This window comes from Danio rerio, chromosome 10 (genome assembly GCF_049306965.1).
Source record: "Danio rerio strain Tuebingen ecotype United States chromosome 10, GRCz12tu, whole genome shotgun sequence".
In the NCBI taxonomy this organism is placed as follows: domain Eukaryota; kingdom Metazoa; phylum Chordata; class Actinopteri; order Cypriniformes; family Danionidae; genus Danio; species Danio rerio.
Window position 1 is genome coordinate 48,616,515 of NC_133185.1, and position 15,815 is coordinate 48,632,329.

At 38.6% G+C, this 15,815-nt stretch overlaps 1 protein-coding gene across 14 annotated transcripts in view; it reads right to left on the minus strand.

The window, feature by feature from the left end:
* The window catches only part of edil3b (EGF-like repeats and discoidin I-like domains 3b), a 64,286-nt gene that overhangs the window by 14,917 nt on the left and 33,554 nt on the right, over positions 1–15,815 (minus strand). For all 14 annotated transcript variants that reach the window (XR_012386600.1, XR_012386602.1, XR_012386601.1 and 11 more), the window contains 2 exons: positions 15,286–15,470; positions 8,366–8,521 (listed from right to left, as the gene is read on the minus strand). Coding sequence is in view for 11 of the 14 variants with exons in the window: in XM_073915260.1 (XP_073771361.1) it covers positions 8,366–8,521; positions 15,286–15,470 (341 nt within the window). In the remaining 3 variants the exon portion in view is untranslated. The remainder of the gene's footprint in view (positions 1–8,365; positions 8,522–15,285; positions 15,471–15,815) is intronic.

Here is a 15,815-nt window from a genome sequence, read left to right on the forward strand (position 1 = left end):
TATTAAGTTTATTAATACTACATATTCTGCATGAACTTAAGCTATATCTTTGACACTGGTATCAAAATATAAACTTGCGATTGCGAGATATGGTGATGTGCAAACTTAAAATGTCAGAATTGGAAACCTATGAACTCACTATTGTAAGAAATAAATGTTCAAAAACTAAGGGCCCTATTGTACACCCAGTGCAATCAAGTGCAGGGCATGTTTGGCACGATTTGTTGCTATTTTCAGAAAAGCGCAACAGTAATTTTTACGTTTTGCTCCACGTTTAAATAGTAAATCCATTTGAACCACTTTGTGGACTCATGGGTGTGCTGGAGGTGTGCTAAGGTCCATTGTTGGTGCGTTGCTATTTTGAGGAACTGAAATAGACTGCGTCATTGATCAACTAAAAGCTCTCAAGTCCAGCAGAGCGCTTTAGTTATGCACTGCCGAATACCAAAGACTACACAATACGTATGACTAGTATCTTTTTGAATGGAAAAAGTGTAATGGTCAATGTGGTGAATAAAGTACAGGAGCCAATCATCGATCACTATATGGTGAATAAAGTCCGCCCTCTAGTACAGGAGCTAATCATCGATCACTATATGGTAAATAAAGTCCGCCTTCTGGTACAGGAGCCAATCATCGATCACTATATGGTGTGTAAAGTCCACCTTTTAGTACAGGAGCCAATCATCGATCACTGTATGGTGTGTAAAGTCCACCTTTTAGTACAGGAGCCAATCATCGATCACTGTATGGTGTGTAAAGTCCACCTTTTAGTACAGGAGCCAATCATCGATCACTATATGGTGAGTAAAGTCCGCCTTCTAGTACAGGAGCCAATCATCGATCACTATATGGTGAATAAAGTTTGCCTACTAGTACAGGAGCCAATCATCGATCACAATATGGTGAGTAAAGTCCGCCTACTAGTACAGGAGCCAATCATCGATCACTATATGGTAAATAAAGTCCGCCTTCTAATACAGGAGCCAATCATCGATCACTATATGGTAAATAAAGTCCGCCTTCTAGTACAGGAGCCAATCATCGATCACTATATGGTAAATAAAGTCCGCCTTCTAGTACAGGAGCCTATCATCGATCACCATATAATGAGTAAAGTCCGCCTTCTAGTACAGGAGCCAATCATCGATCACTATATGGCGAGTAAAGTCCGCTTTCTAGAACAGGAGCCAATCATCGATCACTATATGGTAAATAAAGTCCGCCTTGTAGTACAGGAGCCAATCATCGATCACTATATAATGAGTAAAGTCCGCTTTCTAGAACAGGAGCCAATCATCGATCACTATATGGTGAATAAAGTCTGCCTTCTACAGGAGCCAATCATCCATCACTATATTGTAAATAAAGTCCGCCTTCTAGTACAGGAGCCAATCATCCATCACTATATAATGAGTAAAGTCCGCTTTCTAGAACAGGAGCCAATCATCGATCACTATATAGTGAATAAAGTCCGCCTTCTAGTACAGGAGCCAATCATCGATCACTATATGGTGAGTAAAGTCCGCCTTCTAGTACAGGAGCCAATCATCGATCACTATATGGTGAGTAAAGTCCGCCTTCTAGTACAGGAGCCAATCATTGATCACAATATGGTGAATAAAGTCCGCCTTCTAGTACAGGAGCCAATCATTGATCACAATATGGTGAGTAAAGTTCGCCTACTAGTACAGGAGCCAATCATCGATCACAATATGGTGAGTAAAGTCCGCCTACTAGTACAGGAGCCAATCATCAATCACTATATGGTGAATAAAGTCCGCCTTCTAGTACAGGAGCCAATCATCGATCACTATATGGTAAATAAAGTCCGCCTTCTAGTACAGGAGCCTATCATCGATCACTATATAATGAGTAAAGTCCGCCTTCTAGTACAGGAGCCAATCATCGATCACTATATGGCGAGTAAAGTCCGCTTTCTAGAACAGGAGCCAATCATCGATCACTATATGGTAAATAAAGTCCGCCTTGTAGTACAGGAGCCAATCATCGATCACTATATGGTGAATAAAGTCTGCCTTCTACAGGAGCCAATCATCCATCACTATATTGTAAATAAAGTCCGCCTTCTAGTACAGGAGCCAATCATCCATCACTATATAATGAGTAAAGTCCGCTTTCTAGAACAGGAGCCAATCATCGATCACTATATAGTGAATAAAGTCCGCCTTCTAGTACAGGAGCCAATCATCGATCACTATGTGGTCAATAAAGTCCGCCTTCTAGTACAGGAGCCAATCATCGATCACTATATGGTGAGTAAAGTCCGCCTTCTAGTACAGGAGCCAATCATCGATCACTATATGGTGAGTAAAGTCCGCCTTCTAGTACAGGAGCCAATCATTGATCACAATATGGTGAATAAAGTCCGCCTTCTAGTACAGGAGCCAATCATTGATCACAATATGGTGAGTAAAGTTCGCCTACTAGTACAGGAGCCAATCATCGATCACAATATGGTGAGTAAAGTCCGCCTACTAGTACAGGAGCCAATCATCAATCACTATATGGTGAATAAAGTCCGCCTTCTAGTACAGGAGCCAATCATCGATCACTATATGGTAAATAAAGTCCGCCTTCTAATACAGGCACTAATCATCAATTGCTATGGCGAATAAAGCCCACCTTCGAGTACAGGAGCCAATCATCGATTCCTATAGACTGACGATGCTCCGGGGAGGGGCTCGGACCAGACATGGGTTTCTGCAGATTTTGTGTGATTTAGAAATGAAACTAAAGACACAGTTGTTGTTTAATTGTATTGGTGATTATTAATATGAAATTCAATCGTAAGCTTGGCAAGCAGTTTTGAATTTGATGTTTTCCCCAATCAAACAGAATGCCCGAGCCTACTGCCCGAGAGGCAATTTAAAAGATGGCCACCGAGTGAAATGGCTTGGATGTAACTCAGTTTTCTGACCACACTTCATTATTACTGTTCATTTATTCCTTTGCAGGAGACTAGAACTGAATTTAGAAATAGTTTTAAAGGCAATTCTTTGCGCTTAACAAATGAAATTAAATATGTGGGCTAATGGATGTGTTCAGTGAAGTGAGTTTCCACTGTTTCCTCACTCCACCGAAGTAAAGAAGTAAAGAGTGAAAGTAAAGAGGCTGAATGGAGGAGACTCGTTCTTTATCCTCGTGCTGCAGATGCTCTGCTTAACTGTTTTCTCGCTAATTGAAGCGTTCAGTTTTTCCACTTATAAAGTCTGCCATGTAAATTGCAAATGCGCCATGGCACGACACAACTGACTCTTAAAGGGAATGTGAGATGAGACTCTGATTGGTTTAATGTAGGTTTTGCTCAAAACACACCCAGATCTCATAAAGAGAACAAGCACAGCCCTGTTAGACCATGCGCCGGGGCGCAAAGTGTATTTATCTGTCCTTAGAATAGCAAAAGTTGATTCAGACATGCTCTTAATGCTTTTGCAACATTCGTTTTAGACTTTGCACCTTGATCATTAAAATAGAGCTCAATGCTTTTTTATTACACTAATATGAAATTGTTCAGAGGCTAGATGAACAGAAAATATCAGCTTAGCTTATCTAAAGAAACCTCAGAGTACCCCTCAGAGATTATTTCTCATAAGCTCTTGCTTCAGTTGTATCAGTTTGTTTGGCATCTCAACCGATTTGCATCCATTTTAACCGCTTCATCATCACATGTCCACTATGGGGTCTGTTCAATGCTTAATTCTGATTGGCGGATGAACACTCCATAATAATGTGCTGTTATTTTCAGGTAAACACATACCACTATTATTACCGTTTAATTATTTCACAGCTAGATGCTAATGGTCTAATCTGATTCAATGATCTATGCTAAGCTAAGCTAAACATGCTTCTGTCGGATCTGGTTATATTTCTGTTGAATGCTTGATTTTAATTGGCCGTTGACGGTTCGTTCTAACATGTGCTGTTATTGGTAGATAAACACACAGGTAAAGTAGTTCCGGCAGGTTTTGAGCGCACTCCAGCTCTACATCACTACGCTGAATGATTTGAATTATTTCTCAGCCACAACAGTCAGAAATCACATCAAAACAAAACAGATAGCTTTGGAGGAGATGTGTAAGAAACGAGTGCTGCACACGGGAGCAGTTTGAGGATAAAAACGCGACAAATGTCTCAAATACAACATTTAAACAGGGGCTGCATCTGTGGAGACCAGAAGATAAGCAGAATATTGCACTCCAGGCCATGCATTGTTTTTTTTCTCATAGTTCAATGGCCCGTTGTAAATTATCCCTTATATACCGAATCAGTAGCACTGTCACGATTACCAGCAATTATTCACAATAACCATGGACTACAAATCCGCCATTTCTGGACTACATTCTCATACATGCACTCCGCTCACACTCACACATGCTTCCTCATCTAGACTGATTACACTTACACCACCTGAGGATTGTCAGAGACTGATTGCACACACTATTTAAGCAGCACACTCATTCACTCCCCTTGCTGAGTCTTGTTAACTGTATAGTAGCACTACAGCGCGTTTTTCTTGTCTTGTTTCTCCGTGTTTTGACCTCAGCCTTGTTTACCTTTTGTCTCCGTCTGCCGCCTGCCTTCTGACCTCTTGCCTGTTATTCAACTACGATTCTGGACTGTCTCCATATACCTGTTTGCACCTGTGTTCACCATCGCTTGCCTGACTTTGAATAAACCTGCATTTGGATCCAAACTTCTGTTGTTAGTGTCACTCCCTGTGATTACAAGCACGCTCTGATGTCATTCAGTAGTGAAGAATGATGTGCCGGTGAAGTAGTCCATATAAAGCAGGCGTTTGGCTTTCATACACCCTTAACCTGCGCTCTTATTATAGCTCTCGCTCACAGATTAATCCTCTGAGAGAATCTATTCCAGCATCTCTTATCAGCGCTGTCAGAATACATCATCAGCCCTACACCACTAGCAACCTCCAGTGACCTCACAATGTGTGTGTTTAGAGGACAAACATTGTCTCTTTCTCTGTGTGCGTGTGCAGAAGTAGCTATACTTGAGGGCTCGCCACAGCAGAATGAAACGCCAACTTATTTAGCATATCGACTTCCATAGTAGAAACAAAAATACTATGGAGGCCGATTTATTTGTATTTGTTTCAAACATTATTCAGAATATCTTATAGCAGTGGTTTTCAAACTGTGGTACGTGTACCACTAGTGGTACGCAGTAGAGATCTGCGCAAGACTAAATTTTGAATCCCGCCCGCACCCGCCAGGTTTTAGCCTGCTAAGACTGCTCCTGCTTATATTAAGAATTTATTGTCCCGCTGCCCGACCCGCCGCGCCCGATCCCGCTAAAGAGCGGGGGAGAACAAAACTGAAAACCCCCCAGCTATACAGTCCAGACAGCCAAGCTGTCTGTATAAACACAGCACCAAGCACACACACACACACACACAGACAAATCTCTCTCTCATACGCGCGCGCGCACTAACACACACACACAAGCACCAAGCAGACACACAGGCGTTTGCTGTTATATCAACTCAAAGGCTTGTAATACCATGTATCAAGTACCAATGTAATACCAAAAGGTTTTATATAAAGGTATATAAATACTGAGTCGCGCCAGCTCCGGGCCGCAGCGCACATTACTCTCGGGCCGATTCCGGCGCGGATGCGGCAGCGTCGGCTCGCTTACGGCCGCCGCATCTGGCCCAATTGATTCGGGCCGGAATCGGGCAGTGAGTCCACAAGCATCCGGAGTCCGGCAGCCGGAGCCGGGCTGAGTGGTAAGTCTCTGGCAGGCGAGAATCTAGCCGGAACTGGCCCGAGTGTATTTTGCTATCTGGGAAATATCTCTCTCTCTCTCTCTCTCATTCGCGCGCACACAAGCACACACACAGGCAAAGCTCGCTCTCTCTCTCTCTCTCATTCGCATAGCAATATCTGCGATATTGCTAGACAGCCCGCTCCCGTCCCAAATTAAACCCGTTACCGACCGCTCCCGCGATTTATTCGGAAATTTACAGCCTCTAAATTTCCCGGACAGCCGCGGGAATGCAGACCTCTAGTACGCAGGCTTCCTTCTACGCGGAGGAATCAATTATGTCATACATGTATGTACATGTTACATATATTTCAAAATTGATCAAAAACTATATATTGTGGAAAAATAAATTTATATCATCTAATTTCAAATGAACAATAATCTACGTATAACTAAAAAGTTTTATTCTCTGGTTTTTAATTATATCATTTCATTAACATTCCAGCTAGGAGGGACATTAACCTTTTGTCTTTCTGATTACAGGCTAAGCCAAAGTTATGCAAATTGTCAGTTTCGCAGCATGGTTGTGTCTATTGTTTTCTCTTTTTGATCAACTGGTCAGGCGGTTTCTGTCTCCAGAACATGATGAGATCAGGCCTGAAAAAGCAGTTTACCCTGCCGACCACAACTCTTAATTTGCATGCTTTGTTTAGCCAAATCCCCTCCTCCTAAGAACACAATATAGACATGAAATCTTTGTCTTAAAACAGACTTGTGACAGACTTGTGAAAGAACTTGCAGACTGCGGACCTCTAGTAGGCTCTTGCAGACACATGGACATCTTAAAGACGCTGTATGACTGCAGATTAACCAACGAGTCTCCTGGACTGGGTTCTCTCTTCTTTTCACTCATTTATTTTTTTTTACAACAATATGAATATGATGACATATAGCGTATATTTCTAAGGTACAGGCAATATTTTCAGGTGTTTAAGCAGTTTTATTTTTTTTTACTTTTTAAGAACAGTAACCTACCATTTTAACCTTTAAAAGCACAATTTAATTTAAATCTTGACGTGTTTAGTTTGTTTATTTATTTATTTTTACATATAAGCACAGTGCAGTGTTAATGTTCAGACTCTTTATAATATTTAAAGTGGCTGACAACAATAAATATTTTTAATAATAGGAATTAATCTGCCCCATTTTTGAACTGAGCAGAGCTGAAGCTGCTTTATTGGGACTACTTTGCTACTGTATTTCAATACTGCTCATTATTGTGGTACTTGGAGTGACAATTGTTTTCTGAGGTGGTACTTGATGAAAAAGGTTTGAGAACCACTGTCTTATAGTGTTTACAGAAGAAAGAAACTCAAAGGTACAAGTATCAGGTACAAGTGGAGGATTTTGGGTGAAATATCCCTTTAAAGTGAGCAATTTATTCTGTGCAAGTTAATCCGCTGTTTAAAAAAAACTGATTGTTTTGTTCATCTTTAATCAAAATCTGCTTATTGCACGCTGATTGGCTGAAATATGCTTAGCCACGCCCCTCCAACCATTATTTTGCTGCGAGTGAAAGATGGTAGGAGGAGCTCAAAAATAAAACCCTAAATCATTATTCTATTTCAATCATACTAAAATAAATGTCTTCTGCTTCACACAGAATTTTTAAGGGACCTATCATGTTGCCTTTTACAAGATGTAAAATAAGTCTATGATGTCTCTAGTGTGTGTGTGTGACATTTCACCACACTAATAATGTTTTCTCACTCTCTGAAACTGACCCTTTTGGGCGTTTTGTTCATAGTTGTGATGTTTTGGTGACTGTCTCTTTAAATTCAAATGAGATTGTGCTCTTTTCAGAAGAGGGCGGAGCTATGGATGCCTGTGCGTCAGGATAGTGGCAGATTCCAAAGCAAGACTAACATCCTATGCTAATAAGGGAGAGATGGTCACTAGTGGGCGGGGTTTTCCCCCTCTGATGACACGTATAAAGGGAGAATGTCAATCAAAGTGTCTCTGCAGACTGTTTTATCAAGTCTGATTATGAACAAATACAATTAATTGTTACCATTGTGTAACAGAGGCCAGCTAGTAGGCCATGGTCTTTAGTCTCCTTGGTAGAGCAACCGACTCCCATGCGGAAGGTTGCTGGTTCGATACCAGCTCAGAGCGGGTTGGGTGGCGTAGGACCGGCGGGGTTACAGTTAGAAGCTGATTATATTCACACAATGCTGACACACAACTGGGTTTAAACCCCTTGATTTTCACATAATAGGTGGCATTTAAGACCATAATGACTCGTGGAAAATGGGCATCCTTTAAGATAAAATTGTTTATTAAATATATAAGCGAAATAAGTGGCTGCTTAGGGCCCCGTGGCCACCAGGGGGCCCCCAAGAGTGCTTGAAATTATTGTGTGACTTTCGTTTTAGTTTGTTGAGTTGTGGGTTAGTGGTGGGACAAAATATATGGCCATTTATAGTGTTATTTTTGACTGCGATACATACTCGGGCGACAAGACATTTACCTAAATTTACAAAACATCTGATTTAATTATTGAATACACATTTATGGCATCTCCTTTGAATACTGAAATGCTCAGTAAGAGTCCTACCTTATCCTTGTGCTGTTTCTCATCCTGATAAATGATCCACTTCTCTCCATCGTTGCTGAACGCCAGTTTAAATGAACCCACAAACTGCACGTGTCCGAAATCTTTGGCTCCTTGTGTGATGATTCCTGTGACTTTAGTGGGAATCAGCAAATCTATCTGTAATGAGAGAGAGAGAGAAAGGGAAAAAGAGTTTGTGCGTTTTCTGAGGGAAACGAAACATGGTATCAGTAAAATCTTATTATTATTATTATAACTTTAAATGCTGGATTCCACATCACTGCATCATGTTGTCCCAACACAAATCTATTGAGTAAGCTAAATCATTTATTCATTTTTCTTTGGCTTAATTCCTTTATTCATCAGGCATCGCCACAGTGGAATGAACCGCCAACTTATCCAGCATATCTTTTACACAGCGGATGCCCTTCCAGCTGCAACCCAGTACTGGGAAACACTCAAACACACTCATTCACACACACTCCCACACAACGGGCAATTTATTTTACCCAATTCACCTATAACGCATGTGTTTGAACTGTGAGGGATACCAGAGCACAGGGAGAACATGCAAACTCCACACAGAAACGGCAACTGCCCCAGACGAGGCTTGAACCAGTGACCTTCTTGCTGTAAGCCCACAGTGCAAACCACTGAGCTACCGTGCTGCCTATGTTTAAATTATTTAGCAGAAAATTGTATTTTGTCAGCAATACAGCTTTTACTAATATGTAGGAAGTTAAGTTTAGCATTGTAGGTCACACTTTACAATAAGGATCATTAGTTAATGTTAATTAATGCATTTACTAACATGAACAAACAATGAACAATACGTTTACTACTGTATTTGTTCATGTTAGTTAACGTTAGTTAATGAAAATACAGTTGTTCATTGTTAGTTCATGTTAACTCATGGTGCATTAACTAATGTTAACAAGCATGGACATGAATGTTAATAATGCATTAGTAAATGTTCAATTATGATTAATAAATGCTGTACATGTGTTGTTCATGATTAGTTCATGTTAGTAAATGCATTAACTAATGAACCTTGTTGTAAAGTGTTACCGTATTGTATTTGTATTTCTGTTGTTTTCTTTGTGAGTGTAGGTAGTTTTATTGTGGGTGTTTTTGTTTGTTCATGCGGTTCATGAAAGTGAAATTTATTTGTCAAGTGCATTATTTATGTTACGTCCTTGGCCTAGAGCAGAGTCGTAACAACAGAACAACCTGAATGTCAGTCAGTGGAGGAAACGATTTGGTAAGTAGGAATTTCGGCAGTAATAACAGACAGTTAACTTCAGAATTATTCTCCCCCTGTTTATTTTTTCCCCCCAATTTCTGTTTAATGTAGAGCAGATTTCTTTAACACATTTCTAATCATAATAGTTTTAATAACTCATCTCTAATAACTGATTTATTTTATCTTTGCCATGATGACAGTAAATAATATTTGACTAGATATTCTTCATGACACTTCTATAGTTGACTATAACTAGGCAGTTTAGGGTAATTACGCAAGTTATTGTATAATGATGGTTTGTTCTGTAGACAATTATAAAAATATATATCTTAAAGAGGCTAATTAAAATGGTGTTTAAAAATTTTAAAAACTGCTTTTATTCTAGCAGAAATAAAACAGATAAGACTTTCTCCAGAAGAAAAAATATTATCAGGCATACTGTGAACATTTCCTTGCTCTGTTAAACATCATTTGGGAAATATTTAAAAAAGGGGAAAAAAATCAAAGGGGGGCGAATAATTCTGCCATCAACTGTAAGTCAATGAGTAAAAGTCAATTTTTCCGGAGAGTAAAATTAGAAGCAGGGCATCAGACTCTGCTCATGTCTAAAAGTGTCAGTGTGGAAAGTAGGTTAAACCTCTGCAAAGCAACATCTGAAGTGAAAACTGCTGTTTTCAACCTGTACTCTGTCTTTTACTCTCTAAGACTGATCTGCTCTTGTTTTACTGAAACACACAGTCCTGATTAATCCACTTAGTTTTGACTGTAGAAACCACAGTGTACTCTACCACTCTACAAATTTACAAATAGGCGAATCTGCATAGTGCAGATTGTAAATATCACAGTCGATCTCAATGTGTTTATGTAGATGCATATGGATAACAGAAAAACATACTACTATTTATATTTAATTATGTATGCCTGTTTGTTTAAGCAGACTTAGTTAAATAGCTTTATCATTAGACCAATATAATATAATATAATATAATATAATATAATATAATATAATAGGTTATATTATATTATTCATTCATTCATTTTCTTTTCGGCTTAGTCCCTTCATTCATCAGGGCTCGCCACAGTGGAATGAATCGCCAACTTATCCAGCATATGTTTTATGCAGCGGGTGCCCTTCCAGCTGCAACCCATCACTGGGAAACACCCATACACACTCATTCACACACACACACTACAAACAACTTAGCTTAAAATATTCCCCTATAGCGCATGTGTTTGGACTTGTGTGGGAAACCCATGCCAACATGGGGAAAACATGCAAACTCCACACAGAAATGCCAACTGACCCAGCCAAGGCTTGAACCAGCAACCTTCTTGCTGTGAGGCGACAGTGCTAACCACTGCACCAATGTGCCACCTATATTATATTATGTTAATATATTCATTCATTCATTTTCTTTTCGGCTTAGTCCCTTTATTAATCTGGGGTGACCACAGAGGAATGAACCGCCTACTTATCCAGCTGCAATCTATCCCTGGGAAACATCCATACACACTCATTCAAACTCATACGATACGAACAATTTAGCCTCCCCAATTCCCCTATAGCGCATGTCTTTGGACTTCTTCCAGAGCAACCAGAGGAAACCCACGCAAACACAGGGAGAACGTGCAAACTCCACACAGAAACGCCAACTGACCCAGCCAAGGCTCGAACCAGCAACCTTCTTGCTATAAGGTGACAGCACTACCTACTGCGCCACCCATTATGTTAATGTCATATAATATCATTTTAAACTAATGAATAAAACAGGAGCAGATGGTGCTGGGTTGTTGTCACCCAATGTTGGGTTAGCCCATTAATATACTTTAATAACAGTTGGGTTTGTCCATATATTTTACCCAGCATTGGGTGACAACAACCCAGCATTTTTCACAATGTAAACAGTTAGCCCAATCTTTCATGATCATTCATTTATAAGTCAAATTAACAACGTCATCATTGTGATAAAATGTGCCATATTATTTTAAAATAGATTTCTTGAGCATTACATCACTCTGAAAAAAAAAAACACTGTGTTGTTTTAACCCAACATTAGGCTAATATTGACAACATGCTAGTAAACCTGCCATTTCAATTTAATTGAATTTAAATCAACGTTGGGTTTTTCCACATTTGACCCAACCTTGCAGTGATGTCTGTTTAAACAGCCCATCAGAGGGCAAGCCATCTGCTCATTATCAATCAAAACACTATAAACCTTATTACATAAATGAATTAGGTTCACTGAAGCATGCGCATGAATAACACAAACTGCTAGTGAAAAAAGCTGACCTCCGGGTATGTGTCATTATGTATAATTCACACACTGATAACAACCATTGGTTCATCTGAATTAGAAATTAGAATATTACAGTAACTGACCCCTGTGTGAACATACAGGATTAAAGATGTTGATGTTACAGTAACTGACCTCAAAATGACCTTAGTTTGACCTTATTCTGACCCGTGTATTAACATATGATTAGAGGCGTCAATGATACTGTAACTGACCTCCGTCTGACCTCAGTCTGACCTAAGTCTGACTTATATATGAACATACAGGATTAGAGATGTGGATGTTACCGTAACTGACCTCAGTCTGACCTAAGTCTGACTTATGTATGAACATACAGGATTAGAGATGTTGATGTTACAGTAACTGCCCTCAGTCTGACCCCTGTGTGAACTTGGAGGATTAGGAAATTAAGGATTTTATTGACGTATATTGAGTAAGGATGCATGTGTTGTTTACTCACAGGAAAAAAAAATACTATAGTCATTTATAGCAAATACTACTATGTTTTTATTTTTTCACCCGTTGCCAGTTTTTTTATTTTTAACCAAGTCAAATATTTGAATTATTCTGTTGTGGTGATTCTATTATTGCTATGGCAACACAACAACTATAGTAATATAAACTAATTAAATTTGTTTTGGTAATTCTATAGTTGTTATGGTAACAACATCTATAGTAATACAAACAATTTAAATTTGTTGTGGTAAATTTATAATTGCTATGGTAACACAGTATCTATAGTAATATAAACAAATACATCTGTTGTGGTGATTCTATAGTTGCTATGGTAACACAGTATCTATAGTAATATAAACAAAATGTATCTGTTGTGGTGATTCTATAGTTGCTAGGGTAACAACATTTATAGTAATATAAACAAATACATCTGTTGTGGTAATTCTATAGTTGCTATGGTAACACAACATCTATAGTAATATAAACAAATACGTTTGTTATGGTGATTATATAGTTGCTATGGCAACACAAAATTTATAGTAATGTAAACAAATACATCTGTTGTGGTAACTATAGTTGCTATGGTAACACAACTACTAAAGTAATACAAACAAATTAATCTGTTGTGGTGATTCTACAATCGCTATGGTAACACAACATCTATAGTAAAATAAGCAAATACATCTGTTGTGGTAATTCTATAGTTGCTATGGTAACACAACAACTATAGTAACAAACAAATTACATTTGTTGTGGTGATTCTATAGTTGCTACGGTAACATCAACTATAGTAATATAAACATATTAAATTTGTTTTGGTAATTATATAGTTGCTATGGTAACACAACAACTATTGTAATATTAACAATTAATCTGGCGTGATGATTCTATAGTTGCTAAGGGAACAACAACTATAGTAATACAATAAAATATTTAGTTGCTACGGTAACACAATAACTATAGTAATATGAACAAATACATCTGTTGTGGTGATTCTATTTTCTATCATGCTGAAGCATTCATAAGTGTTGTAGATACTATAATATACAGTATTACTATAGTATGGTTCAGAAACACAATTGTAGTTATTATAAATGACTGTAGTGTTTATTCATGTGGCTGATTTTACACCAACACCGCATCAAACTTAAGCGAACAATCCCATTGTCTGAAATAATGATATATCTGGTGGATGCTTAGACATTCTGAATTTACCTCAGAAAAGTGCTGTGGTTTTCTTTAAATAAAATCAGCTGTTTGTCATTCCAGTTTGTGCAAACACAGGAGATTTTGCTCAAGCTCATGAATATTTAATGAGGCAGGCAGTGTTTGGTTTATGATTGGTTATCTTGCCAAATGACTCAAAAAAATTTGAGTACCTTTGACACTGCAATTCCAGAGCAGGGGTTCATGAGCCAGGATTAATAGTGTTATTAACTCATGAAACCTAGAACAATGCAAAATTTAGCACACCAAGAAAAACTTTATATTGTACTTGCTGATTGACTGAGGGAAATCTGATTAAATATCACATTTATATAACCATAGTTGCAACTATGCTGGATAAAAAATGCCTGCGTGGCGTGGGTTACTTCGCATGCTCCATGTTTTTTTAAATAACTGGAATTACAAATAATACAAAAAAAAGTGATGTTTCATGCAAATATTTAACTTTGTATAATAAACACACACAAACATTTGAAAATTAGACTTAATTATTTGATGATAACTGAAGCTGAATGTAAGATTCAGGAGGGGGAGACAATCAAAAATAGGTCCAAGTGTCCTTAAATACACATACAAACACTTTATTTAAGGGATATCTTCATTTAAGTTTTGTTATTCAAAATAATTTGTGAAAAATTAAATAAAGATACACCTCGGAGATGCAAAACATATCTGCATTCCTATAGAATCACTCATAGATTATATATATATATATATATATATATATACACACACAACAGTTTTGTCTGGTTCTCGAATCTGATTGGCTGATAGCCATGATATATTTAAGTAATATCAGCACCCGTACAGCCTCTTTACCCTTTGTGTATCACTCTGCCCACATACAGCCAGCAGAAAGCAGACACTACAAATCTAAAGTTTAAAAGATGCTTGCTCAGCTGTTTACCTGTCAGCTTATGATTTGAATCCAATGCGGAAGAAAGTAGTTCACAATTATGCCGTCAAACTGTTGTATAAACGCAATATCACACGAGTAGCAGTGCGAAATGGCTGTATATCGGCACTGGTGGGGGCACTAAGGCACGCCCTCCCACAAGTGCCGATATACAGCCATATCGTACTGCTACTCGTGTGATATATATATATATACACATATATATACACATATATATATATATATATATATATATATATATATATATATATATATATATATATATATATATATATATATATATAGGTATGATGACATGATGTCTCAGTGGTTAACACGGCAAAAAGGTCCCTAGTTCAAGTCCCTGCTAGGCCAGTTGGCGTTTCTGTGTGGAGTTTGAATGTTCTCCCTGTGTTGGCGTGGGTTTTCTCCGGGTGCTCCGGTTTCCCCCACAGAAATTGTCCGTAGTGTATGTGTGTGTGTGTGTGTGTGTGTGTGTGTGTGTGTGTGTGTGTGTGTGTGTGTGTGTGTGTGTGTGTGTGTGTGTGTGAATGAGAGTATATGGGTGTTTGCCAGTACTGGGTTGCAGCTGGAAGGGCATCTACTGCGTAAAACATACGCCAGAATAGTTGGCGGTTCATTCCCCTGTGGCAACCCCTGATAAATAAGAGACTAAGCGTAAGGAAAATGAATGAATGAAGTTGTCCTCGAAAAACTTGCGTTGAATCAGCTCATTTTGATTGAGTCGTTTGAACAAGCAGCAAAAGTAAGAATTGTTTTGGAGTGAAGAGTCTCAGAGCCTCACCTGCAGCCACTGTGACTGGTCATTGTGCGCGGATGTCCATGCGTTCACCTTGCCCTGTTTGTCCAGTCTGGCTTTGGACGGGTCCCAGGAGAACATGTCCATGCTGAGGGTCTGAAACACACTGGACGAGCTGAGCTGATAGTCCTGGATATGTCCCGTCTTCATCCCCATGGGCTCTGAACATCCTGGGGGGGGAAATAAAAAACCGTAAACCCTTTAGGTCACAAGTCATGCTATTTACTGGAATATTACCTGCCTATTATTAAGATATGAACTGTTTTTATTAGTTATAAGGTATGAATTATAACTGACTTATACCGTACTTACTGTTAATAAGCAGTGAGTGAGCAGATTATTTAGCTGAAATTCTTAGTTAATGGTATGTTAATCGCATGATTTGTGACTTAAAATTAAATATACCCAACAACCACACATTGTGTCATTATTTTGGTGGTCAAAAAAGCATCAATGTGTTGATGTGAAATAGACGTCATCAAGGTTTTGAGATCAAATCCGTTTGCGTTTTTGAC